The sequence below is a fragment of the Asparagus officinalis genome, chromosome 6 (genome assembly GCF_001876935.1).
Source record: "Asparagus officinalis chromosome 6, Aspof.V1, whole genome shotgun sequence".
Taxonomy (NCBI): domain Eukaryota; kingdom Viridiplantae; phylum Streptophyta; class Magnoliopsida; order Asparagales; family Asparagaceae; genus Asparagus; species Asparagus officinalis.
Window position 1 is genome coordinate 44,695,352 of NC_033799.1, and position 26,947 is coordinate 44,722,298.

General features: G+C 42.1%; 1 protein-coding gene across 1 annotated transcript in view; it reads left to right on the forward strand.

Annotated features, from left to right (window-relative positions):
• Positions 1-26,429, forward strand: part of LOC109846113 (putative cell division cycle ATPase) — a 42,739-nt gene extending 16,310 nt beyond the window's left edge. Inside the window, exons 2-14 of the mRNA XM_020415340.1 lie at positions 2,005-2,126; positions 2,243-2,331; positions 2,404-2,439; positions 2,810-2,903; positions 4,322-4,358; positions 4,468-4,562; positions 22,457-22,521; positions 22,665-23,161; positions 23,246-23,330; positions 23,416-23,604; positions 25,486-26,054; positions 26,123-26,261; positions 26,349-26,429. Coding sequence (XP_020270929.1) covers positions 2,005-2,126; positions 2,243-2,331; positions 2,404-2,439; positions 2,810-2,903; positions 4,322-4,358; positions 4,468-4,562; positions 22,457-22,521; positions 22,665-23,161; positions 23,246-23,330; positions 23,416-23,604; positions 25,486-26,054; positions 26,123-26,261; positions 26,349-26,429 — 2,098 coding nt within the window. The remainder of the gene's footprint in view (positions 1-2,004; positions 2,127-2,242; positions 2,332-2,403; positions 2,440-2,809; positions 2,904-4,321; positions 4,359-4,467; positions 4,563-22,456; positions 22,522-22,664; positions 23,162-23,245; positions 23,331-23,415; positions 23,605-25,485; positions 26,055-26,122; positions 26,262-26,348) is intronic.

Sequence of the window (26,947 nt, forward strand, 5' to 3'; positions counted from 1 at the left end):
CGGCAGGCTGATGCTGTCAGCAGGTGGTGGGGGCTGAGGTTATTCGTTGATGAGGTCTAAGCTGAGATCGAAGCCGTTTCCAAAGATGCCAAGGGGAAGCATGAAGAAGTTCCCACGATAGCCCCAAGATTAAAAAAAGAGGAAAATGTCGAAGAATGAAGAATCTGACTAATACTATGATAAGAATTAAAGAATGATTGATATTTCATATGAGAATGATTACATACATTGAGGACTTTTTAGTATGGAAAGTGTCAATAAAGGTAGACATTAAGGGAGAGAATATGCTGCCTAATACAAGATTATATACTACCTAATACCAGACTATATTTGACAGTACTGTAGTATGGAAGTAAGAAACATGATCCATAAACTTTTGCCACGATTAGATTAGGAGGCAAAATATATAGTATCATCATCTATGATGTGGTATGTACCTGTCTATTAGTGTGCTTTTGATAGATACTCGTTTGGAGTTCGAGAGAAAGAATGATGGTCATGTTGGATATGTTGATTCAGATTATGTTGGAGATCTTGACAAGAGGAGGTACATCACTTACTGGTTACTTATTTCGTTGGGTGCATGTGCTATCAGTTGAAAAGTTACTTTACAGGCTAGATATTGCATTTTCTATGGTGTATATGATAGTTACTGAGAAAGTAAGAAAGTTTCTGGGGTTGAGAGGTTCGTTTGGTGACCTTAGTGGGGATGACGTCTATTGAGCTAACCAAGAACAATAGATATCACAAGAGGATGGAACATATCGACATCAGCTGAACTCTTAGTCCAGGACATTGCTGAACCCATGACTCTATTCTTCTGGAGAAGATTGCTACTGTGGATAGTCCACTTGATATGTTGAAGAAACTTCTTCCAATTGCCAGGTTCAAATTGTTTGGTTTGATTGGTATATGCTGCACTTGATGTGCTTTCGGGCTTTTGGAGGAGGTTGGGAGAGCTAGTTTGGAGTGGGGTATTTCTTTGTGTTGGAGTCAAGATGGAGATTTGTTATTGGAATACTCAAATACATATTCTGAATAGGATTTGCATGGTAGGCTGAGAGCAAAATCCTAGTGCAAGCGTTGCTGTTGGATTTACTTCCGTTTGATTGATATTAGACTCCTCAATTACAACGTGGATTAGTATGTCCTATAAGTAGCCCTTATGGCTTATGTAAAGTTTGTGCTCTCTTATTTAGTTTTCTCTACAAATTTTAGAGAGTCACTTGAGATTGTATGTGAGATTTGGGGTGTAATTGGGGTATGCGTTTGAGAGAGCTTCAGCTTTGAATTCCTCACAAGCGTTTTCGAGTGAAGGGGTTGAGTGTGGACTTAAGTCCTATCTCAATCCAAAATTGTTGAAATTCTCATCACCCATTTGGACTTGTGGCAATTCAGCACAAGTATCCATCGTGTCGATTTTCAGCAATCGCACGGGTGGGTGGTGCCGGATATCGGACCTTAGCTACTCTGGATCAGCGTTCCACTCCCCCTTTGCCCGTCGATGTAGGTCAAAAACTGAACCACATATCTTCACGTCTTTCTTCTCCGTATTTCTGTGCTTGAGTTGTGTGTGACCTTCTAGGGAATTTTCACAACGTTTTGGGTGCTTAACAGAAATGCTGGGAATACATTCGCAGCGACAGTTATGCTGTGCCCAGTTGAAAAGCATAGAAGAAACATGCATCTTTTTTTATGCTTTACAATTTTATTCAAAATGAAGTTGAAATAGTGGGCGGAAGCAGCCTGCTGCAAGTCCCAATTTGTAAAACATGTGATAGGCCCTCTTATGCATAAAATCTGGAATACCTGTTCGCATCTCTCTGGCAATCCTTAAACAGTCCTTTGATACTGACTACGCCAATAAGTTCAATATATTGAGAATATTGAAAATTTCATCAGATATTTTTCTATCCATGTTCAATCATAAAAGAGGTTTAGTATCTTCACTGTTTCACATTAAATTATTTTTTTCTGAAGCCTTGCAATCTCGTGATTTGACAGTGAGCAGACTCGTGTTATACTGACAAGTGCAGCTTTTGTGCACTTGCAACATGCAGACTTTTCCAAGCACATGCGGAATCTTTCTCCAGCAAGTCAGACTATCTTGCTCTCTGGCCCTGCAGGTAGATCATCTGGGAAAACATCATATATATGATAGGTTCCTGCTGTCTCAAAACATTTGATGTTTATATTTCTCTCTTGTACTACATGCTAACGACTAGCTGATCTTTTTGTGAAGAATCATACCAGCAGATGCTTGCAAAGGGTCTAGCTCACTACTTTGGCGCTAAGTTGTTACTACTTGATGTTACCGATTTTACACTTAGGGTAAGTTGATAAACTTGCATTTTGTTTTGCATCTCTAAAATAATAACTGAAAGAGCGAACATTCTATTACAGATACAAGGCAAATTCGGTGCTGCCAACAAAAGTTCTGTAAGACTCCAATAAGTGGAAATGATGTCCCTTGTTTAGTTTCTGATTTTTTTTGTCATCTGTCTCTGTTGGATTAATTCAATCTGTTTCTGGACTCGTTTACATAGTTTTAAGTAGACTTGTTTACAGAGTTTTAAGTAGTCAACTGGATGGTACTCTATAGTTTACAGATTTTTTAAAGAAGATATATTTGAGCTGTCAATGTGTTTCCTAGACCTACATTTGTTGGCTCATATGCATGCAGAAAGTTACAGTTGATATGAATCCAGTTACTCACAGCTTCTCTAAAACTAATTTCACTACTCATCTTATAAAAGTGACATTTATATGTTTTTGTTTATTTCTTGAGCGCTGAACTCTTCTTTTGTAGTCATTTAAAAGATCCATCTCGGAGACAACGCTTGAACGGATGTCTGGTTTACTGGAATCTTTTTCTATGTTTTCCCAGAGGGAGGGACAAAGAGGTATTTTTGAATGGATACCTGTAGTTTATATACTTGATTCATGATGTCCTTTGGCTTTATCACGCGATTGCTTTCTTTTTCCTGTTGCTTCAATATAAAATTAAGGGTTAATTACAGAAAAACCCCCATGTACTTTTGGGGAGTAGCAGTAAGCCCCATCAACTTTTTCTTTATTACGCTAAACCCCCTTGAATTTTAGGATTTGTTGCACATAACCCTTGAATTGTTTTATTTCACTAAATCTCACTTGAAAACTTCTTATTTAATATCCTAATTATCACCATTTATTCTAACATCTCATGTGGGAAGTATGTGCCAAGAAAAAGATGATATCTTAATACCAAAAATTTACCTATTTTCCTTTTTAATTAAAGGGTAATTTGGGGACTAAGATGGATTTTTCGTCTTCTTTTTTTGTCTTGTGCTTACCGGTGAAACCTTAGAGTTAATGGTGCTAATATGGGGATTATCAAAGATAAATTTTCAGGTAAGATTAATGAAATAAAACAGTTCATGAGGTTATGTGCAATAGCTCCAAAGTTCAGGGGAGTTTAGTCTAACAAAAAAAATTTGATTGGGGTTTACTACAACTCCCCAAAAGTTCATAGGGGTTTTCTGTAATTAACCCATAATCTAACTCGGTGACAAAGACAATTTCCAGTCATCATTTATTTTACAAAAATATTTTATAAACTTGACTGCCTCATCATGATTGTGTGACTCAGACTCAGAGTAAAGTCTATGGAGGTCTAGCACCTTGGCAGAAAATTGTTGTTTCTTGTCTATGAAATATTTGCTAATGGTCATAGTTCTAATGGAGTACCTTGAACTGAATGAAAAATATCAGTGTATTATGTAACGAAAATCATTTCTTTATTGTTATTTACTAATTTTCTTTTGTTTGACAGCATGTCTCTGTGGATTATATACTCTGTCATGGTTGTTTCATTCACTTCATACCATCAGACTCAGATAACTGTACTGAAGTCGTGTAACTCTGTACCATGTCTTCATGATTTTTTTTTTGTTCATAATATCTAAGTTCTACTTTTTTCGGTTTACCATCAGAGTTAGATGATCATATTTTAGTCACATAACATTTAGTATGTCCATATAAATTTGTTTAGGTTGTGGAATTCTGCATATGTACATGCAACTGCTGCTTGTTCGAAAGTCTATATGTATGCATATTTTTTATATGTCATATGTGGGACTTGTCAATTTACTTTCTGAAGCCTGAATTAGAATATGAGCGTTACAGGTTATTACAAACTACAATGGGATTGTACAAGTTTTAGCAATTATTTACAAAGTTTAAGGAATTATTTAAATGCCTTGATAAAAATTTGGATAGTGTTGATGCTCGGTTTTTTCTTTTTTGAATGTGCCTTTTTATTGATTCTAGAAACTCTTTTCAGGAACACTGCAGAGGCAGAGAAGTAGTTTTGATATGAGGTCAGGGCTGCCCCTTGTTTCCATACTAACACATAATTAGATTTATTATTATTCCATGGTGAACTTGATTATGGACTACTACTTTTTGGTGCATGTGTTTGTTTTTTAGGAATTCAGAAGTTGAAAGCAGTGTGCCGAGGCTACGAAGGAATGCCTCAGCTGATATGAGTAGCCTCATGTCACATTCCCCATCTGGCAATACGGGTATTTGTGCTTTGTTTTTCAGAATTCAATAGGCTGGGTGATATTTGTCAGCTTCTGGATAAGGGGTTTGGCACTGTCTGATAATATCAACTTCTGGATAAGGGGTTTGACACTGTCTGATAATAGAACACAGTTCATGAATCCAATGGAAGGAAATTATATCTTTTTAGTATTTTTTGTTTCATTTTCTGGATTTATGTCAAGTTTCACCTTTATATTTAGCTGTCCAATACGAGGTGCTGCTAGTTGATGTATTGGAAACTCTAGTTTGCACCACCTCTATGCTCTACACTATATGCACAAATCCAAATTTATGCAGGACTTGAACAGTTCCATGTAGAGCAGAAGAAGCTGTAGGTAAGACAAGTAACCTTCTTGGACTGTTCCTTTTCAAAATAAAGAAATTTTTAAAATACGTAGCTCCACCCTTGGTCAGAACCATGAAATCTCTTATATGTACATCGGAGTGCTCAATTTCCTTGGATGAAGAGAGTTGGGGATTCCTCCCCCCCTTACAAGGCCGTAAATTGTTCATATTTTTTGTGTTGCGAAAACCCATGAATGGAGATGGACTCGGCTAATCAACTTGAACCCAAGTTAACTCAATATCTAACCCTATTTGGGTCATGAGTCCCAGAATATTTAAACATATATCTGTCTATTCATTTTATTTTATTTTTTTCCCAATGTTGGGCAGAAACCTATCTCATACCTTTGCTAGGCAAACCCAAGCTTCAAATAAACAGATGCATGATGCTCCTAAGAATAGTTAGTCATTTTGAATAGTATGGAAGTGATAGTTAGTCATTTTGAATAGTATGGAAGTGATAGTCATTTTGAATAGTATGGAAGTGATCTACCTCATCTCACTTTCTCCATGTTCTTTCTAGGGCACAATGAGATCTGCATGCATATCCACTCTGTCTACAAACAATATCATTATTCTTACCCGTTCATCATTGTAAAGTTTACTGTAGAAAGGGGTAAAGGTATTTAATTAAGAGTATAGGTTCGATCATTTCACAAAATGGCCTTAGCCTCATCTCATAACACATCGCCCAAACCCCCACTTTACCAGTGAGTCAAGCATGACTGTTGTCGTTCTGCATTAGTTGGTATGTTGAGCACAATAAGCTGTTAGTTGAATCCAGCTTAAATGCACCTGTCTGATAGATAATACCGAGTTCAAGTCTTTATTATTATTATTATTATTGATATTTTTCATGAAAAGTCAGATTCTGAAGATGGAGTTCTAAAAACTTATCCCAAACTTCTAGTCCTTGATCTCCTAATTAAGTTCTCAAGATAATTTCCAAAAGTAATTTATGAAGAAAAAGGTGGGACAGACTACTGGAGATTTTTAAAATGGACAAAGATACTTGGAAATGTAGAAATTTATTTTCATATTACTATTATACACATCCCTCTCAAATCAATGATGAAATGGATTTGATAGAAATATATATGTGAAAATGATTCAGGCACAGCACAGAGTCAATATGGAAGTGGAGGAGTAAGGTTTGGGCACTACAAATATCGGACCAATGTAAATCAGATAAAATATGTCTCAATAACCTATTAATCACTGTTGAGCTTGAAGAAAGATAACTTTGTTCTGTTCACTTTTTGGTTTAATGGCTGTATCTCCATCCAAAACCTGGAAAAGCAATCACTCAAACTCCACCATTTACCACTATATCACGTCTTATTATCCACATAACCAGTATAACTAAGAAATTACTTTATTTTGCTAAAAGATAATTACAATTATTTATGAAGTATAAATATATGCAATAATTTCCATAATGGGTCAAATTTTGGCCAAAAAAGAGTAAGAGTGACATCTATCCTTTGTCACTTTTATCGGAAATAATTATGATCGAAATAAATAAGCGTTTCAATATTTATTCATTTCATTGGTTGATTTATTTAGATTGATGTATTGTTTTCCATGATACACAGACACTGTTTTTCATTTTAATGGGATATGGGTGGGTTTTCCTTCTCTTTGTCTGATAGGTTCAGATAGGTTTTTGAAGTAGCTAAACCAGGACTTGAACCTTTTGGCCGCTAGGCATTAACGTCCTAGAGAAAAGACAGGTTTAGCCCGGATAACAAATGGTTCCCTGCATTGATTGCCCTTTTCTTCTTTTGGAGGGGCGTATGGTTTCTATTGGATAATTGAGATACATTCACAAATAATGGGGAGATTTTTGGGACTTAATATATGAGTATTATCCCTTATCAGTGTTGGGTAAAATGACCCACTAAACCAGAGAATAGAGAGACAATCACAAACATAATATTTACGTGGTTCGATCAAATTGATCTACGTCCACGGCAAGAGGGGGCTTTCACTATATCAATCTCTCAAATACAACGTACATACAAAATTTTGGTAGGCTCTCTTTTGTTTTTGCTCTCACTCAAGTGGCTCTGTCAAGGATTGCTTCGGATACTCCTTGCACCTTTCTCAGAGGAAGAGAGGGGAGAGAGCTTTATAGGCTTCAAATCTCCCTCTCTGTCAATCACCGAAAAGGAGCTCTGTCAATCACCGAAAAAGAGCCATCACTCTTTTTTTTGTCAACACCTGCTGCCACTCTTCATGATTTGTCAACAATGGTGGCTATCCTCTCTTTCGGTGCATTTTGTTTTTCAACAAAGGGTGGCTGCTCCTTTGTGGCTTGATATTTTTGACCAACAATCTCCACCTCGGCGAACGTTTGCCCAAAACTGAGCCGACACCAACCAAACTAAACGTGAGAGTACACTTCATAATAGAACAAGTGAAACTCGACCCCCTCTTGCAAACAATGCCCCAAACGGGGCTGGCTAACAACTGCGAATGCCTCCCAAATTCAAGCAGTGCTTGAACTTGAAGACCGGGATCGGTTTGGTCAACATGTCAGCTGGGTTATCTGCAGTACCAATCTTCTTCATCGTGATGTTTCTTTCAGCAGTTGCCTCACGAATGAAATTATATCTGACATCAATATGCTTTGTCCTCTCATGATGTGCTGAGTTTTTGCTTAGATGTATTGCGCTCTGATTGTCGCAAAATACAACTGAACTAGCCTCCTGCTGTAGTCCAAGCACCCTCACGACTACTGCTGCCATGTATTCTACCTCTGTAGTAGACAAAGCAACTGTCGACTGTAGAGTTGATCTCCAACTAATAGCTGAGCCAGAAAGAGTAAAAAGATAATCAGTCAAAGATCTCCTTTTATCGAGATCACCTGCATAGTCAGAATCTACAAAACCAACAACTGAGGTTCCCAAAGTACTGCTATTAAAAACTAAACCCAAATCTGAGGTACCCCTGAGATACCGAAGGATCCACTTCACTGTCTCTCAGTGTGCCTTCCCTGGTTGAGCCATGTATCTGCTCACTACACTGACTGCCTGAGCAATGTCTGGACGAGTGTAAATCATAGCATACATTATGCTACCCACTGCATTAGAGTATGGAACTCGGGACATCTCCTTCTTCTCGTTCTCACTTGTAGGTGAATCTAAAGCCGAGAGCCTAAAGTGAGGAGCTAAAGGAGTCGTAACGGGCTTGGCCTTATTCATCCCAAAGCGTTCAAGTACCTTTTCAATATAACTCTTCTGTGAGAGATATAATGTTCCAGCTTTCCTGTCCCTCCTGATCTCCATACCTAAGATCTTCTTTGCTGCACCAAGATCTTTCATCTCAAACTCATCACTGAGTTGTTTCTTCAAAATAAGAATCTGCGACATGTTCTTAGCAGCAATAAGCATGTCATCGACATATAATAGAAGATAAATAAAAGAATCATCTCCTAGATGCATGTAGTACACACAACTATCATAAGTACTTCTTGAGTACCCATGACTAAGCATAAAATTATCAAACCTCTTGTACCACTGTCTGGGAGATTGCTTCAGGTCGTACAAAGATTTCTTCAATCTGTAAAATTGATCTTCTTTACCTTCTACGAAGTATCCCTCTGGCTGAGACATGTAGATAGTCTCCTCAAGTTCACCATGTAAAAATGCAGTCTTCACATCAAGCTGCTCAAGCTCCAGATCAAATAGAGCAACCATGGCAAGCAATACACGGATGGAGGTATGCTTCACAACCGGAGAGAAAACTTCATCATAGTCAATTCCCCTCCTTTTGTCTATAACCCTTAGCCACCAACCGTGCTTTGAATCTAGCATCTTCAACCCCTGGGATCCCTTCTTTCTTCTTAAAAATCCACTTGCATCCAATTGCCCTTTTACCCTTAGGTAATTGCACCAAATCCCAAGTCTGATTCTTGTAGAGTGACTCGAGTTCTTCTGTCATAGCTGTGGCCCAACGTCCAGATTCTCCGCATGAGACAGCTTCAGTAAAGTTTGATGACTCTTGAATACTCATCTCTTCAGCTGTCGTAAGAGCATACGCCACTAATTCAGCATGTGCATATCTTTGAGGAGGTTTGATCTGTCTCCTCTCTCTGCCAGTGGCTATGGAATAAGGTTCTTCAGTCTCAGCATCATCAACATCTGAGCCTGAATCATGTTGCTCTTCTACAGCTGTAGGAGCAAATTTTATAGACGACTTTTGAGACGTCTCTCCCTCGAGCTCCACCTGAAGCTCCACCTTATCCATGGTCTTCTCTACATTTCCTGTAGACTCAACAGAAACCTTCCCATGATCAAGCATATATCTTTCATTAAAAGTAACATCTCTACTAATAATGAATTTAGGAGAATCAGGTTCAAGACTCCACAAACGATAGCCTTTAACGCCATCAGCATAACCAATAAATATGCATTTCTTAGCTCTAGGCTCAAGCTTACCCTCTCTAACATGATAGTAAGCGGGACATCCAAATACCTTTAAATTTGAATAGTCATTTGGTTTACCTGACCATACCTCATTTGGAGTCTTGTGTTCAATGGCTGTAGAAGGAGACCGATTCACCAAGTAACAAGCTGTGTTAACAGCTTCAGCCCAGAAGCCTTTATCCAAGCCAGAGTTTGAGAGCATACACCTAGCTCTCTCCATCAACGTTCTATTCATGCGTTCTGCCACCCCGTTTTGCTGAGGAGTTTGCCTGACCGTGCGATGTCGTACGATCCCAGAATTTGAGCAGAACTGATTGAACTCACCATTACAGAACTCTAAGCCATTATCTGTTCGGAGACGTTTAATCTTCTTTCCAGTTTGATTCTCAACAAGTACTTTCCACTTCTTGAAAGTTTCGAACACCTCGCTTTTGCGCCTGAGAAAGTAAACCCAAACTTTCCTGGAAAAATCATCAATAAACGTCAGAAAATAAAGAGCACCACCTTTGGATGGAACCTGAGCAGGTCCCCACAAATCTGAATGGATGTAGTCGAGAGTGCCCTTCGTCGTATGTGAGCCAGTCGAGAAGCTGACCCGAGTTTGCTTCCCAAACACACAATGCTCACAGAAATCCAGTGATGATGTATGATCACCACAGAGTAAGCCACGTTTACTCAAAATAGTCATCCCCTTCTCACTCATGTGGCCTAAGCGCATGTGCCACAACTGAGTAGTGTCTTTATCAGCATCAGAAGACACACCTGCAGAGCCTGTCACCGTACTGCCTTGGAGAACATAAAGACTGTTCACCTTACTATCTTTCATCACAACCAATGAACCCTTAGTAACTCTAAGAGCTCCACCTTCGCCAGTGTATGAACACCCAATAGAATCCAAAGAACTCAAAGAAATCAGATTTTTCTTTAAGTCCGGGATGTGTCTCACATCTGATAAAGTTCTCACTATCCCATCGTGACACCGGATGCGAACTGTACCAATGCCAACTGTCTTGCAAACTGCATTGTTGCCCATCAAAACTGATCCACCACTTATAGATCTGTAAGTAGTGAACCAATCTTTATTTGGACACATATGAAAAGACGCACCTGTATCCAAGATCCATTCTCTATCGGAACGGCCATCCAAGGGACATACTGCAAGAACCGTCTCAGTAACAACGGCAGTATCCAAGGGACAAATTTCATCAGCGTCTTTTCATATGTGTCCAAATAAAGATTGGTTCACTACTTACAGATCTATAAGTGGTGGATCAGTTTTGATGGGCAACAATGCAGTTTGCAAGACAGTTGGCATTGGTACAGTTCGCATCCGGTGTCACGATGGGATAGTGAGAACTTTATCAGATGTGAGACACATCCCAGACTTAAAGAAAAATTTGATTTCTTTGAGTTCTTTGGATTCTATTGGGTGTTCTTACACTGGCGAAGGTGGAGCTCTTAGAGTTACTAAGGGTTCATTGGTTGTGATGAAAGGTAGTAAGGTGAACAGTCTTTATGTTCTCCAAGGTAGTACGGTGACAGGCTCTGCAGGTGTGTCTTCTGATGCTGATAGAGACACTACTCAGTTGTGGCACATGCGCTTAGGCCACATGAGTGAGAAGGGGATGACTATTTTGAGTAAACGTGGCTTACTCTGTGGTGATCATACATCATCACTGGATTTCTGTGAGCATTGTGTGTTTGGGAAGCAAACTCGGGTCAGCTTCTCGACTGGCTCACATACGACGAAGGGCACTCTCGACTACATCCATTCAGATTTATGGGGACCTGCTCAGGTTCCATCCAAAGGTGGTGCTCTTTATTTTCTAACGTTTATTGATGATTTTTCCAGGAAAGTTTGGGTTTACTTTCTCAGGCGCAAAAGCGAGGTGTTCGAAACTTTCAAGAAGTGGAAAGTACTTGTTGAGAATCAAACTGGAAAGAAGATTAAACGTCTCCGAACAGATAATGGCTTAGAGTTCTGCAGTGGTGAGTTCAATCAGTTCTGCTCAAATTCTGGGATCGTACGACATCGCACGGTCACAAAATCGCAGCTGCGATTTGGGGGTTTTCCGCCGCCGCCAGGGAAGAACAAACGGAGAAGGGGGAAGGCTCTGCACCGAAACCCTAGCTTGATGGGGGGGGTTTAAATAGGCGATGGGGGAGGGCTGGCGACAGCCTGTCGCCAGCATCCGCTTCGACGCCAAGTTCGAGCCGAACGCAGAGGTCGAACAAACGCAGAGATGAGCGAACGCAGAGTTCTGGGGGGCGAACGCAGAGCTATCCGGAGATTCGAACGCAGAGCAAAAGCTCGCCTGCGCTGCCGTCGAATCTCACCTGGGCTACGCCTCCAGCTCCGCCCGCGACGACATCGAGCTCGTCGGAGCTCCTCGCCGGCGCTCCTCATCTGAAATGAGGTTTGATCTACACCTCTTTCCAACAATCTCCCACTTGGAGATCAAACCGCCGTCAATCAGGCTATCTCATCAAGCTCCTCTCCTGTGTGGCTCCGCCCTCATCATCTATGCATGAAGGCCAACTGAAGTTGCGCACAACTCCAGTTTCTGAACTGTCACCGTCTTTGTTAACATGTCTGCTGGATTCTTACTTCCTGGAATCTTTTCCAGTTTCAACACGTCATCTTCCAACAGGGATCTGATGAAGTGGTACCGAAGCGCAATATGCTTCGTTCTGGAATGAAATGCTGAATTCTTCGCCAAGTGTATCGCACTCTGGCTATCACTGTGCAAAACATTCTTCTCCTGTTTGAATCCCAGCTCTGTCAACAAACCTTGAAGCCATATCATCTCTTTACTGGCTTCAGTCACTGCAACGTACTCAGCTTCTGTAGTGGATAGGGTAACGATCTTCTGTACCTGTGACATCCAACTAACAGCTGTAGTTCCAACGGTGAATACATAGCCGGTGGTGCTTCTTCGGTGATCAACTTCGCCGCCGAAGTCTGCATCTACGTACCCTTGCACTTCTACCTCTCCCTTACCAAAGTGCAAACACTTCTGTGTGGTGCCTCGTAGATATCTCAGAATCCACTTGACCGCTTCCCAATGAGCTTTTCCTGGATTCGACATAAACCGGCTGACCACTCCCACTGTATGGCCAATGTCTGGTCTCGTACAGACCATAGCGTACATCAAGCTTCCGATAGCTGAGGCGTAAGGTACCTGAGCCATACTCTCTTTCTCTTCTTCTGACTGAGGAGACTGATCCTTCGATAAACGAAAATGGCTGGCCAAGGGTGTGCTCACAGGCTTGGCGTTGCCCATGTTGAATCTCTGCAAAACACGGTTGATGTACTCCGTCTGAGATAACTGCAAGAGACCTCTCTTCTTATCTCTCGTGATTTGCATTCCAAGGATCTTCTTAGCTGGACCCAAGTCCTTCATGTCAAACTCCGTTGACAACTGCTACTTCAAACTCTTGATATCCTCCATATCTGCTCCTGCAACCAACATATCATCAACATACAGCAGTAGGATGATATAGCTGGACTGATATCTTTTGAAGTAGCAACAGTGGTCGGCGTTGCACTTCTGGAAACCTTCCTTGTGCATGAAGCCGTCAAACTTCTTGTACCACTGTCTTGGGGCTTGTTTCAGGCCATACAAGCTCTTCTTGAGTCTGCACACCAGGTTCTTTTTCTTCTTTTCTTCTGAGAAACCTTCTGGCTGGTGCATGTATATCTCCTCTTCTAGATCTCCGTGAAGAAACGCCGTCTTCACGTCTAACTGCTCGAGATGAAGATCTTCAATTGCTACAATACTCATCACGGTCCTGATAGTATTTAGCTTCACCACGGGAGCGAAAATATCGGTGTAGTCAATTCCTTCCTTCTGCTGGAAACCTTTGACAACTAGCCGGGCCTTATATCTTCTGGAACCATCTTGCTCCTCTTTCACCCGGTACACCCATTTGTTGTGGAGTGCCTTCTTACCCGTGGGCAACTCAGCTAGTTCCCACGTCTGGTTTGATATGAGAGACTTCATCTCATCTTTCATTGCAAGCTCCCACTTGCTCGCATCTCCACACTGACAAGCTTCATCAAAGCTTTCAGGCTCCCCACCATCTGTCGTTGACAGATAGTTCATGTATCTCCTGTTGGGTACAGGAGGACGAGAAGATCTTCTTAATATCGGAGCTGGTGCGTCGGGCTCCTGCGCACCATCTTGTCCAACAGGCTCTTCTGGCTGAGGACCATCTGCATTGGGTTCTTCCGAGAGGTTACTCGGGACATCATCTGCATCTACAAATATTGACTCGCTCTCTGAGTCATCTGTCTTGTGCATGTCCTTGTACATCACCTTCTCGTTGAATATCACATCTCTGCTCCGGATCACCTTCTTGTTTTCGTTGTCCCAAATGCGGTAGTCGAACTCATCTTCACCATAGCCGATGAAAGTGCATTTCTTCGACTTGGGATCAAGCTTATTCCTGCCTTGATCACTAATATGCACGTAAACTACACAACCGAAAACTTTTAGATGTGAGAGTTTTACCTCCTTTCCGCACCATACCTCCTCTGGTATTCTGTGCTCCAATGGAACCGATGGACCTCGGTTGATCAAGTAAGCTGCTGTGTTGACCGCTTCTGCCCAGAACTGCTTCGGTAGGCCTGATTGTACTCGAATGCTTCTGGCTCTCTCCGTCAACGTTCGGTTCATTCGCTCAGCTACACCATTTTGCTGAGGCGTGCCGGGCACGGTTCTCTCCATTCTGATCCCGTGCTCATAGCAGAACTTCTTGAATCCGGTGTCTTCATATTCACCGCCATTGTCGGTCCTGAGCTTCTTTATTCTCAGGCCGGTTTCATTTTCGACCATAGCTTTCCATCTCCTGAAAGCCTCAAATACTTCTGACTTATGCTTCAGAAAGTAGACCCATACTTTCCGAGAGTGATCATCGATAAAAGTCACGAAGTAGTGTTTTCCACCAATGGACGCGGTGGTTGTTGGTCCCCAAACATCTGAGTGAACGAGCTCTAGCTTCTGCTTCCTGGGGGTTCTGCCACTTGTCTGAAAGCTGACTCTCTTCTGCTTTCCAAGTATACATTCTTCACACATATCCATCTCCACTGACTGCAGTCCTGGGAGTTTCCCCTTTGTGTGCATGATTTTCATCCCCTTCTCACTCATATGACCGAGTCTCTGGTGCCACAGCTTTGAAGTCTCATTGCCTGCTGCAACTGAGATCAAACAACGTGCACCTGCTGTCATATACAGGGTACCAGTCTTCTTGCCTCGGGCAATCGTCATTGCGCCCTTTGAGATCTTCCAATCATCTCCATGGAAGGTCGTGGTATAACCTTCGCCAGCCAACTGGCCTACGGATATTAAATTCTTTCTCAGGTCGGGAATATGCCTGACATCCTTCAGCTCCCATACTGACCCGTTCAACTTAATTTTCACCACGCCTTTGCCCACAATAGCACATGGTTGATCATCACCAAGATATACGTATCCAAGATTTCCGGGGGTATACTTCTCGAAGAATTCTTTCTGAGAGGTAGCATGGAACGACGCTCCTGAATCTAACACCCAAGATTCCTCCTTGCTCTCCAAAGAGCATATCAATGCGTCGTCTCCTCCTGAAGTGGAGGTGACATTCACCTCTGCCTTCGCCTCCTTCTCCTTCTGTGCACTCTTGCACTGATTCTTGTAATGCCCGGTCTTTCCACAATTCCAACACTCGATAGCCTTCGAGCTGTTGCTTGGATTCCTTGATTTGGACCTCCTGTCCTTTGATCTACCTCTGTAGTTTGATTTTCCTCGTCCGTTTCCTCTGGTTGAATTTCTACCTCTTGACTCTGTATGCAATACTGAAGAGGTTGTAGCTTCACCCGTTTCTCTCCGTCGGATCTCCTCACTGAGAACCAAATCACGAACGTCGCCGAACTTCAACTTTTTCTTTCCCGACGAGCTACTCACAGCTGTGACTGTAGCGTTCCAACTCTCTGGTAGGGAAGACAACAATATCAACGCCCGAACTTCTTCATCAAACTCAATCTCAACTGAACTCAATTGGGTTGTAACCGTATTAAGTTCATTGAGGTGTTGTGCTACTGACGCGCCTTCCGCCATTTTCAGATTGAATAACCACCGCATCAAATGAACTTTGTTCGCGGCTGATGGCTTCTCATACATAACTGAACTCAATTGGGTTGTGACCGTGTTGAGTTCATTGAGGTGTTGTGCTACTGACGCGCCTTCCGCCATTTTCAGATTGAATAACCGCCGCATCAAATGAACTTTGTTCGCGGCTGATGGCTTCTCATACATGTTTGAGAGTGCTGCCATAAGACCTGCCGTGGTCTTCTCCTTCGCTATGTTGAACGCAACATTGCGAGTCAACGTCAATCTGATAACTCCGAGGGCTTGTCTATCTAGAAGGTTCCACTCTTCTTCCTTCATCGAATCTGGCTTCTTCCCCGATAGTGGTTGATACAGATTTTTCTGATACAGATAATCCTCTATCTGCATTTTCCAGAATCCGAAATCTGTTCCATCAAATTTCTCAAGTCTCATTTTTGCCTCATCTGTGGCCATGGCTCCCACTTGAATCTGACTTGTTCTAGATCGTTTTACACCAAGATTTACGAGGTTCGGCAACTGCCTACGTCCTCGGGAGCCACACAGATAATTTCTTATTAATTAAACAAGAAATTACAATTTAGGAGCGTATCTCAAAACTGAGATTTCTCTGATAAACACTGTAGCTACAGTGTTAATAATCAAAGGGTATGAACCCTTTCAATTCTCACTTGAGAATAAATACCCCACAATTAAATCCCTCTTTTTAATTTTCTATTTCTCTCTCTTTTTAATCCACTTCTTAATCTCCCCTCAAAAATCAATTTGAGAGCTGGAGATGAATGAAATCACTGCTGTGATTTAATTGGGAAACGCGACTGCGTTTTGGGGCTTCGCCGCCCGAGAGAAATCGGAGGAGAGGGGGAAGCTTCGGCCACGAAAAACCCTAGGCTGGGGTTTTCTTTTATAGGCGGAATTGATGGATGAGCCGGCGACAGCCTGTCGCCAGCGACCGCTTCGACGCCAGCTTCACACGAACGCAGAGGTCGCTTCGACGCCAGCTTCGCACGAACGCAGAGCTGAAAGGGGGGAGGCGAACGCAGAGCTCGAGCCGCCAAAACGCCAAGGTCAGGTCAGCGTTCGCCTGGGGGTTCTCCGTCGACTTCGCCTGCGTCAGGTCGTCGACAACCTCGCCTGGGCTTCGAGCTTCGTCGGAGCTCGTCGGAGCTCCTCGCCGGTTTCCAACAATCTCCCACTTGGAGATCAAACCGCCGTCAACAGGCTATCCCATCAAACTCCTCTCCTGTGTGGCTCCGCCCTCATCATCTATGCATGAAGGCCAACTGAAGTTGCGCACAACTCCAATTTCTGAACTGTCACCGTCTTTGTTAACATGTCTGCTGGATTCTTACTTCCTGGAATCTTTTTCAGTTTCAATACGTCATCTTCCAACAGGGATCTGATGAAGTGGTACCGAAGCGCAATATGCTTCGTCTGGAATGAAATGCTGAATTCTTCCGCCAAGTGTATCGCACTCTGGCTATCACTGTGCAAAACATTCTTCTCCTGTTTGAATCCCAGCTCTGTCAACAAACCTTGAAGCCATATCATCTCTTTACTGGCTTCAGTCACTGCAACGTACTCAGCTTCTGTAGTGGATAGGGTAACGATCTTCTGTGCCTGTGACATCCAACTAACAGCTGTACTTCCAACGGTGAATACATAGCCGGTGGTGCTTCTTCGGTGATCAACTTCACCTCCAAAGTCTGCATCTACGTACCCTTGCACTTCTACCTCTCCCTTACCAAAGTGCAAACACTTCTGTGTGGTGCCTCGTAGATATCTCAGAATCCACTTGACCGCTTCCCAATGAGCTTTTCCTGGATTCGACATAAACCGGCTGACCACTCCCACTGCATGGCCAATATCTGGTCTCGTACAGACCATAGCGTACATCAAGCTTCCGATAGCTGAGGCGTAAGGTACCTGAGCCATACTCTCTTTCTCTTCTTCTGACTGAGGAGACTGATCCTTCGACAGACGAAAATGGCTAGCCAAGGGTGTGCTCACAGGCTTGGCGTCGCCCATGTTGAATCTCTGCAAAACACGGTTGATGTACTCCGTCTGAGATAACTGCAAGAGACCTCTCTTCTTATCTCTCGTGATTTGCATTCCAAGGATCTTCTTCGCTGGACCCAAGTCCTTCATGTCAAACTCCTTTGACAGCTGCTGCTTCAAACTCTTGATATCTTTCATATCTGCTCCTGCAACCAACATATCATCAACATACAGCAGTAGGATGATATAGCTGGACTGATATCTTTTGAAGTAGCAACAGTGGTCGGCGTTGCACTTCTGGAAACCTTCCTTGTGCATGAAGCCGTCAAACTTCTTGTACCACTGCCTTGGGGCTTGTTTCAGGCCATACAAGCTCTTCTTGAGTCTGCACACCAGGTTCTTCTTCTTTTCTTCTGAGAAACCTTCTGGCTGGTGCATGTATATCTCCTCTTCTAGATCTCCGTGAAGAAACGCCGTCTTCACGTCTAACTGCTCGAGATGAAGATCTTCAATTGCTACAATACTCATCACGGTCCTGATAGTATTTAGCTTCACCACGGGAGCGAAAATATCGGTGTAGTCAATTCCTTCCTTCTGCTGGAAACCTTTGACAACCAATCGGGCTTTATATCTCCTGGAACCATCCTGCTCCTCTTTCACCCGGTACACCCATTTGTTGTGGAGTGCCTTCTTACCCGTGGGCAACTCAGCTAGTTCCCACGTCTGGTTTGATATGAAAGACTTCATCTTATCTTTCATTGCAAGCTCCCACTTGCTCGCATCTCCACACTGACAAGCTTCATCAAAGCTTTCAGGCTCCCCACCATCTGTCAACAACAGATAGTTCATGTATCTCCTGTTGGGTACAGGAGGACGAGAAGATCTTCTTAATATCGGAGCTGGTGCGTCGGGCTCCTGCGCACCATCTTGTCCAACAGGCTCTTCTTGCTGAGGACCCTCTGCATTGGGTTCTTCCGAGAGGTTACTCGGGACATCATCTGCATCTATAAATGTGGACTCGCTCTCTGAGTCGTCAGTCTTGTGCATGTCCTTGTACATCACCTTCTCGTTGAATATCACATCTCTGCTCCGGATCACCTTCTTGTTTTCGTTGTCCCAAATGCGGTAGCCGAACTCATCTTCACCATAGCCGATGAAAGTGCATTTCTTTGACTTGGGATCAAGCTTATTCCTGCCTTGATCACTAATATGCACGTAAGCTACACAACCGAAAACTTTTAGATGTGAGAGTTTTACCTCCTTTCCGCACCATACCTCCTCTGGTATTCTGTGCTCCAATGGAACCGATGGACCTCGGTTGATCAAGTAAGCTGCTGTGTTGACCGCTTCTGCCCAGAACTGCTTCGGTAGGCCTGACTGTACTCGAATGCTTCTGGCTCTCTCCGTCAACGTTCGGTTCATCCGCTCAGCTACACCATTTTGCTGAGGCGTGCCGGGCACGGTTCTCTCCATTCTGATCCCGTGCTCATAGCAGAACTTCTTGAATCCGGTGTCTTCATACTCACCGCCATTGTCGGTCCTGAGCTTCTTTATTCTCAGACCGGTCTCATTCTCGACCATAGCTTTCCATCTCCTGAAAGCTTCAAATACTTCTGACTTATGCTTCAGAAAGTAGACCCACACTTTCCGAGAGTGATCATCGATAAAAGTCACGAAGTAGTGTTTTCCACCAATGGACGCGGTGGTTGTTGGTCCCCAAACATCTGAGTGAACGAGCTCTAGCTTCTGCTTCCTGGGGGTTCTGCCACTTGTCTGAAAGCTGACTCTCTTCTGCTTTCCAAGTATACATTCTTCACACATATCCATCTCCACTGACTGCAGTCCTGGGAGTTTCCCCTTTGTGTGCATGATTTTCATCCCCTTTTCACTCATATGACCGAGTCTCTGGTGCCACAGCTTTGAAGTCTCATTGCCTGCTGCAACTGAGATCAAACAACGTGCACCTGCTGTCATATACAGGGTACCAGTCTTCTTGCCTCGGGCAATCGTCATTGCGCCCTTTGAGATCTTCCAATCATCTCCATGGAAGGTTGTGGTGTATCCTTCGCCAGCCAACTGGCCTACGGATATTAAATTCTTTCTCAGGTCGGGAATATGCCTGACATCCTTCAGCTCCCATACTGACCCGTTCAACTTAATTTTCACCACGCCTTTGCCCACAATAGCACATGGTTGATCATCACCAAGATATACGTATCCAAGATTTCCGGGGGTATACTTCTCGAAGAATTCTTTCTGAGAGGTAGCATGGAACGACGCTCCTGAATCTAACACCCAAGATTCCTCCTTGCTCTCCAAAGAGCATATCAATGCGTCGTCTCCTCCTGAAGTGGAGGTGACATTCACCTCTGCCTTCGCCTCCTTCTCCTTCTGTGCACTCTTGCACTGATTCTTGTAATGCCCGGTCTTTCCACAATTCCAACACTCGATAGCCTTCGAGCTGTTGCTTGGATTCCTTGATTTGGACCTCCTGTCCTTTGATCTACCTCTGAAGTTTGATTTTCCTCGTCCGTTTCCTCTGGTTGAATTTCTACCTCTTGACTCTGTATGCAATACTGAAGAGGTTGTAGCTTCACCCGTTTCTCTCCGTCGGATCTCCTCACTGAGAACCAAATCACGAACGTCGCCGAACTTCAACTTTTTCTTTCCCGATGAGCTACTCACTGCCGTGACTGTAGCGTTCCAACTCTCTGGTAGGGAAGACAACAATATCAACGCCCGAACTTCTTCATCAAACTCAATCTCAACTGAACTCAATTGGGTTGTAACCGTATTAAGTTCATTGAGGTGTTGTGCTACTGACGCGCCTTCCGCCATTTTCAGATTGAATAACCGCCGCATTAAATGAACTTTATTTGCGGCTGATGGCTTCTCATACATATTTGAGAGAGCTGGCATAAGACCTGCCGTGGTCTTCTCCTTCGCTATGTTGAACGCAACATTGCGAGTCAACGTCAATCTGATAACTCCGAGGGCTTGTCTATCTAGAAGGTTCCACTCTTCTTCCTTCATAGAATCTGGCTTCTTCCCCGATAGTGGTTGATACAGATTTTTCTGATACAGATAATCCTCTATCTGCATTTTCCAGAATCCGAAATCTGTTCCATCAAATTTCTCAAGTCTCATTTTTGCCTCATCTGTGGCCATGGCTCCCACTTGAATCTGACTTGTTCTAGATCGTTTCACGCTCTGATACCAGTTGTTGGGAATTTAACGCCTAAACCCCTAATGCAACAGAAACGCAGAATAGAGAACAGTACACAAGATTTAACGAGGTTCGGCAACTGCCTACGTCCTCGGGAGCCACACAGATAATTTCTTATTAATCACAGAAATACAATCAAGAGGCAAATCGCCTAAACTGAGATTTCTCAAATAACATGTAGCTACAGTGTTAATAATCAGAAGGGTAAATGAACCTTTCATTCTACCCTGAGAATAGAATACCCCACAAATTAAATATCCCTCTTTTTATTTTCTATTTCTGCGTCTGTCTTTTTAAATCCCACTTCTTAATTCCCCTCAAAATCAATTTGAGAGCTGGAGAAGTGAATGAAATCACTGGTGTGCATTTAATTGGGAAACGCGACTGCGTTTTGCGTGGCTTCGCCGCCCGAGAAATCCGAGGAGAGGGGGAAGCTTCGGCCACCGGAACAACCTAGGCTGGGGTTTTCTTTTATGGCGGAATTGATGGATGAGCCGGCGACAGGCCTGTAGCCAGGCGACGCTTCGACGCCAGCTTCGCACGAACGCAGAGGTCGCTTCGACGCCAGCTTCGAGCCGAACGCAGAGGTCGCTTCGACGCCATCTTCGCACGAACGCAGAGCTGAAAGGGGGAGGCGAACGCAGAGCTCGAGCCGCCAAAACGCCAAGGTCAGGTCAGCGTTCGCCTGGGGGTTCTCCGTCGACTTCGCCTGCGTCAGGTCGTCGACAACCTCGCCTGGGCTTCGAGCTTCGTCGGAGCTCGTCGGAGCTCCTCGCCGGACATGGAGGTTGGTATCCACCCCCAAACTAACAGGCAAGAGGGGGCTTTCACTATATCAATCTCTCAAATACAACGTACATACAAAATTTTGGTAGGCTCTCTTTTGTTTTTGCTCTCACTCAAGTGGCTCTGTCAAGGATTGCTTCGGATACTCCTTGCACCTTTCTCAGAGGAAGAGAGGGGAGAGAGCTTTATAGGCTTCAAATCTCCCTCTCTGTCAATCACCGAAAAAGAGCTCTGTCAATCACCGAAAAAGAGCCATCACTCTTTTTTTGTCAACACCTGCTGCCACTCTTCATGATTTGTCAACAATGGTGGCTATCCTCTCTTTCGGTGCATTTTGTTTTTTAACAAAGGGTGGCTGCTCCTTTGTGGCTTGATGTTTTTGACCAACAATCAGTAATATATGAGTATAATCCTTTATCAGATATATTAGAAAGAGTGATCGACTTGCAGTAAGTTGGGGTGAATTCCTAAGAGCTCAGACTTTTGGGTCAAATTGGTTCTCAATATATGTTGAAGATTCACTTAGCTTCTAGAAAGATTGATCTTAACTAGAAAGAATAATGGACTTCGTAGAGAAAGTTGAGACCAGCACATAAATGGTGATCTCAATATTAAGCAAACAACTGAATATGTATATTAGATGGAGTAGATTTACTTGTACAGCGTAATTGTTGAACGCCAAGATGTTAAGAGGGGCCATCTTTGCTCTGGTTTATTGACAGTGATTTACCAATTTATTGTCTTTTTCACAACTTCGGGGTGAATTAGCTGGCAACAGATATCAACGTGTGATTGAAGATAGAACACAAATAAAATGCTCATTTAAAAGCTTCTTTGGTTATTCTTTGTTTATTTCTTCTTGCGGGAAACTGTGAATAACTTGAGAAAATTATTGTTGGTCACATCTTTGAAAGTTTTCCAATGTAATTACTTATTTATATCAACCATGATACTGTTGTCCTTATAGCTCCTGTATGATTCAGCTCAACTGAGACGCACAGGAAGCTGGCCTTTCGATGAGAAGCTTCTTATCCAATCATTATACAAGGTACCTTCCTTTGTTTATTTTTTGGGCATGTAACCTTAGATGTTTATGCGACCAAGTTATCTCAGATTAGCTTTCGGAAACTATGCCTAGAGTATACAGATTATGCTCACTCATAACTGATTGGTGTGTACATTGATGTTCAGGTTCTTGTTACCGTGTCAAAAAGCAGTCCCATAGTCCTATACGTAAGAGATATTGATAATCTTCTGCTTCGATCCCAAAGGATATATTCGTTGTTCCAAAAAATGCTTCAGAAACTCTCTGGGCGAGTGTTGATACTCGGTTCAAGGATGGTGAAAGAAGATGGCGACAGTGGAGAAGTAGATGAGAGACTCTCTCTTTTGTTCCCCTATAATATTGAGATCAAGCCTCCAGAAGATGAGAAATGCCACGTTAGTTGGAAAACCCAGTTGGAAGAAGATATGAAAACAATGCAATATCAGGATAATAGAAACCACATCACAGAGGTTCTTGCAGCAAATGATCTTGATTGTGATGATCTGGCTTCAATATGCCTGTCAGATACTATTGTTCTCAGTAAATACATTGAGGAAATCGTGGTTTCAGCAGTTACTTATCATTTGATGAAAACAAAGAATCCCGAGTACAGAAATGGAAAGCTTATTATATCTACGGAGAGGTTGGATGCTGTGACAGCTCTACCCCATTTTTTTATATTTGGTTTACGTCCTATTTGTTTTTATGATCTTTCTCTTTCTAACAGTTTGTCACATGGATTGAGTATATTTCAAAGTAAGCATAACAAGAAGAGTAATCAAAAGGAGGCAGCAACTGTTGAGCCCACAAAGGTGTGCGGTTACATTCTCACTTGCCCAAATGCAATTTTATTTAAACATTTGTGTATTTATACCTCGTTTCTTTTTATCTATATAGTCTGGGAAAGGAGATGCTGCTGCTGTTGCAATATCTGTAGCAAAAGCTGAATCTCCTAAAGCTGAAGCTTCTAAAGCTGAAGCTTCTAAAGCTGAAGGTCCAGGATCCAATAACAAAACAGAAACAGAAAAGTCAGCTCCAGTAAGCAAGGATGATGGTACTGGTGCACCTCCACCTCCAAAAGCACCAGTAAGTTTCTTTTTTGAATAAATTTCACGGAGATGCCATGAAATTTGGGGTGTTTGGCACAAGTCTACCATATGCCTTTTTATTAGAGAAAACTATTATGATCCCTTCTTCACTAAGCTCTGATGCTTAAGGTAAATTGTCATGTGCTTCGTACGTGACATGCTCTGCACAAATTTTCCGTTCTGTACTTTGTATCTTCTATGTTAACCATATGAACTTAGTGGGCTGATAGATTAGCGACGCGGTGTAGAAGAAAACCTTGGAATCCACCTAGGGGAACTCTATTCTACAAATCCACGAAGAACAATTTCGAATCCACGAGGAGACAACCTCAAATCCATGAAGTAATATAAAAGAGGAATTTTATTAATAAAAAAGTAAAGCTTAAATTGAAAAACAAAGTAGATGCTACTAGAACAGAAATTACCAGAAATCGAAAGTATCAAAACTACCCTAAAAAGACTCCTTATGATTGAAGAAACTAATTGGTCAAATCTGAGATCAGACTGGTTTGTTTCTTAATCAAAATTGGCTCATATCAAAATAGCAAAAAACTGACACAAAGTCTGATATGGGTCAAGAAATATTAAATGCTAATGCGAGCCGTGGTTTCCGAGGAATACAAATAACCTCAGTGATTTTTCAGATTTGGTCAGCCTCTGGATTAACTAGTGAATTACAACTCTTTTGTACCACAATTGGTGCATTGGTCTTTGCATTGTTAATTTTTCCTGGTTGGCTCCATTATCACAAAGCCACCCCAAAATTAGCTTAGTTCCAAGATGTAGCATCTACATTGAATCACCACTTAGTATCTCTTAAGCCGGAGGTGCAAAATGGACGAGGGCAAACCAAACCTAGGTGGGTTTGGTTGGCTCCTCTTGAAAAAATACACGACATTTACATACTTTTTGTCCCATTCTGACCTACGGGTTGGGAGGTATGACCCATTCTTCGTTGCAAGTCAAAAACCCTCTTTCTGCTGGTCCAGCTTCTCCATTAATGCATCCGTTTTATATCAATTAGATCTTTTATTCAAGATATGAACTGCCACTAGCAACAATTTCCTATACTTGGTGCTGTTTTTCTATAGTTTTGAAAGTTTGTGGTATATTTTTTGATGTTTTCATTGACGATTACATAGGAATTAACTGGTTTGCATGTTGGATGTAGTATTTATGTAATGCTTGAACTATTAGACTTGAGCTACCCTACTGAGAAGGTGATAGAAATGCATGATAATTATTGTATTTAAAAATATATATTATTGATTATGTTCTGGAATACCTTGAATGACTGTATTCCAACTATTAAATAGTAAATGACTTTGGCTCAAATCCTCCTAATAGTTGCATGTCATATGAACTTTATCCGTGTATTGCTTCTCCGTTTATGTGCATGCAATCAAACTGATCGATGTGACAGGATTGCATTGATCATGGGGCAATGGGCATAATGTGAACAAAGAGATTAAGCAAAATCGTATTCCGAGCTCTTTCATTCATCCAAGTACTTTTTGACAGAACCAAAGGCTAATAAAAAAGTTTATCACAACGGGAACTAAAACCTCTACTATTATTCTTGCCTAAATTGTTATTAGGTTCTGAATATAACATATGACAGCTGTAAATAATATGCAAGAAGTTGCTGATAGGAGAAACACCTGCCAGTCCGCAACCTATTTAGGCCATTAGTACTCTGTTGGTAGTAGTATAGTTGTGTGGGTGGTAGTTGTAGTACTACCACAAACTATTAATTTTATTATTGCTACTAAGTGTATTACGTTCTACTACAACAAAAAACTTCCTATTACTACTTCGCTCTTTTAATAGAATTCTTGAGTTTGTCCCATTGGCTAACTTATTTCCATGTATTTAATAGGAGGTTGTTCCAGACAATGAATTTGAGAAGCGCATTAGACCTGAGGTTATCCCAGCCAGTGAAATTGGAGTGACATTTGATGACATAGGGGCCTTAGATGATATAAAGGAATCTCTTCAAGAGCTTGTCATGCTTCCACTCCGCAGACCTGACCTCTTTAAAGGAGGTCTCCTTAAACCGTGCAGAGGAATTTTACTTTTCGGTCCTCCTGGAACAGGAAAGACAATGTTGGCGAAAGCCATTGCATATGAAGCTGGAGCGAGTTTTATTAACGCCTCAATGTCTGCTATAACATCTAAGTGGTTTGGTGAAGATGAGAAAAATGTCAGAGCTTTGTTTACACTGGCTGCAAAGATTTCCCCTACTATAATTTTTGTGGATGAGGTTGATAGCATGCTTGGACAGAGAACTAGGGTTGGAGAACATGAGGCGATGCGGAAAATTAAGAATGAATTCATGACTCAGTGGGATGGGCTATTAACAAAGCCTGAGGAAAGAATCCTTGTTCTTGCTGCAACTAACAGACCATTTGACCTTGATGAAGCAATTATTAGGAGATTTGAGCGCAGGTTCGTTAGATTTTTATACTTAGGTTTAATACAGTTTCCTTCAGCTCAAATTGTATTCTGTTGAGCAGAATAATGGTTGGCCTACCATCGGTGGAGAACAGAGAATCAATTTTGAGGACTCTCTTTTCGAAAGAAAAAGTTGAAGAAGGACTTGATTATAAGGAACTAGCAGTCATGACAGAAGGATACAGTGGTAGTGATCTCAAGGTCTGAGATTGTACTTTTCTTTCTACTCTATGATGATTAAGCTGTCAGTTTGGTACTAACTAAAGCCGTTTAATTTGTTGGGAGCAGAATCTCTGCACTACAGCAGCATATCATCCTGTTAGAGAGCTAATCAAGAGAGAGAGACTCAAGGAACTGGTAATGCCGTAATGGTTATTTTCTTCATTTACTTTGTTAGTATTTCTAAGAAAAATGTACTTCAGTTTGGAAGTTATTTAACTTATATATACATACATACATACGTACGTACGTATATATACATATACATATATATATATATATAGAGAGAGAAATATGGAGAACCTTGGTACCAAGTTGCTTAAAACAACTTGGTAGTGATGTGGCCTAATCTTGACCCTACATCACACCTCGAAGATAGAGCCTCAACCACCCTTCACAAACTCCAATATAGATGTAGGGACAAGATTAGGCCACATCACTACCAAGTTGCTTGGAGCAACTTGGTACCAAGTTTCTCCATTTTTCTCATTTATATATATATGAGAAAAATGGAGAAACTTGGTACCAAGTTGCTCCAAACAACTTGGTAGTGATGTGGCCTAATCTTGACCCTACATCACACCTCGAAGATAGAGCCTCAACCACCCTTCACCAACTCCAATATAGATGTATGGACAAGATTAGGCCACATCACTACCAAGTTGTTT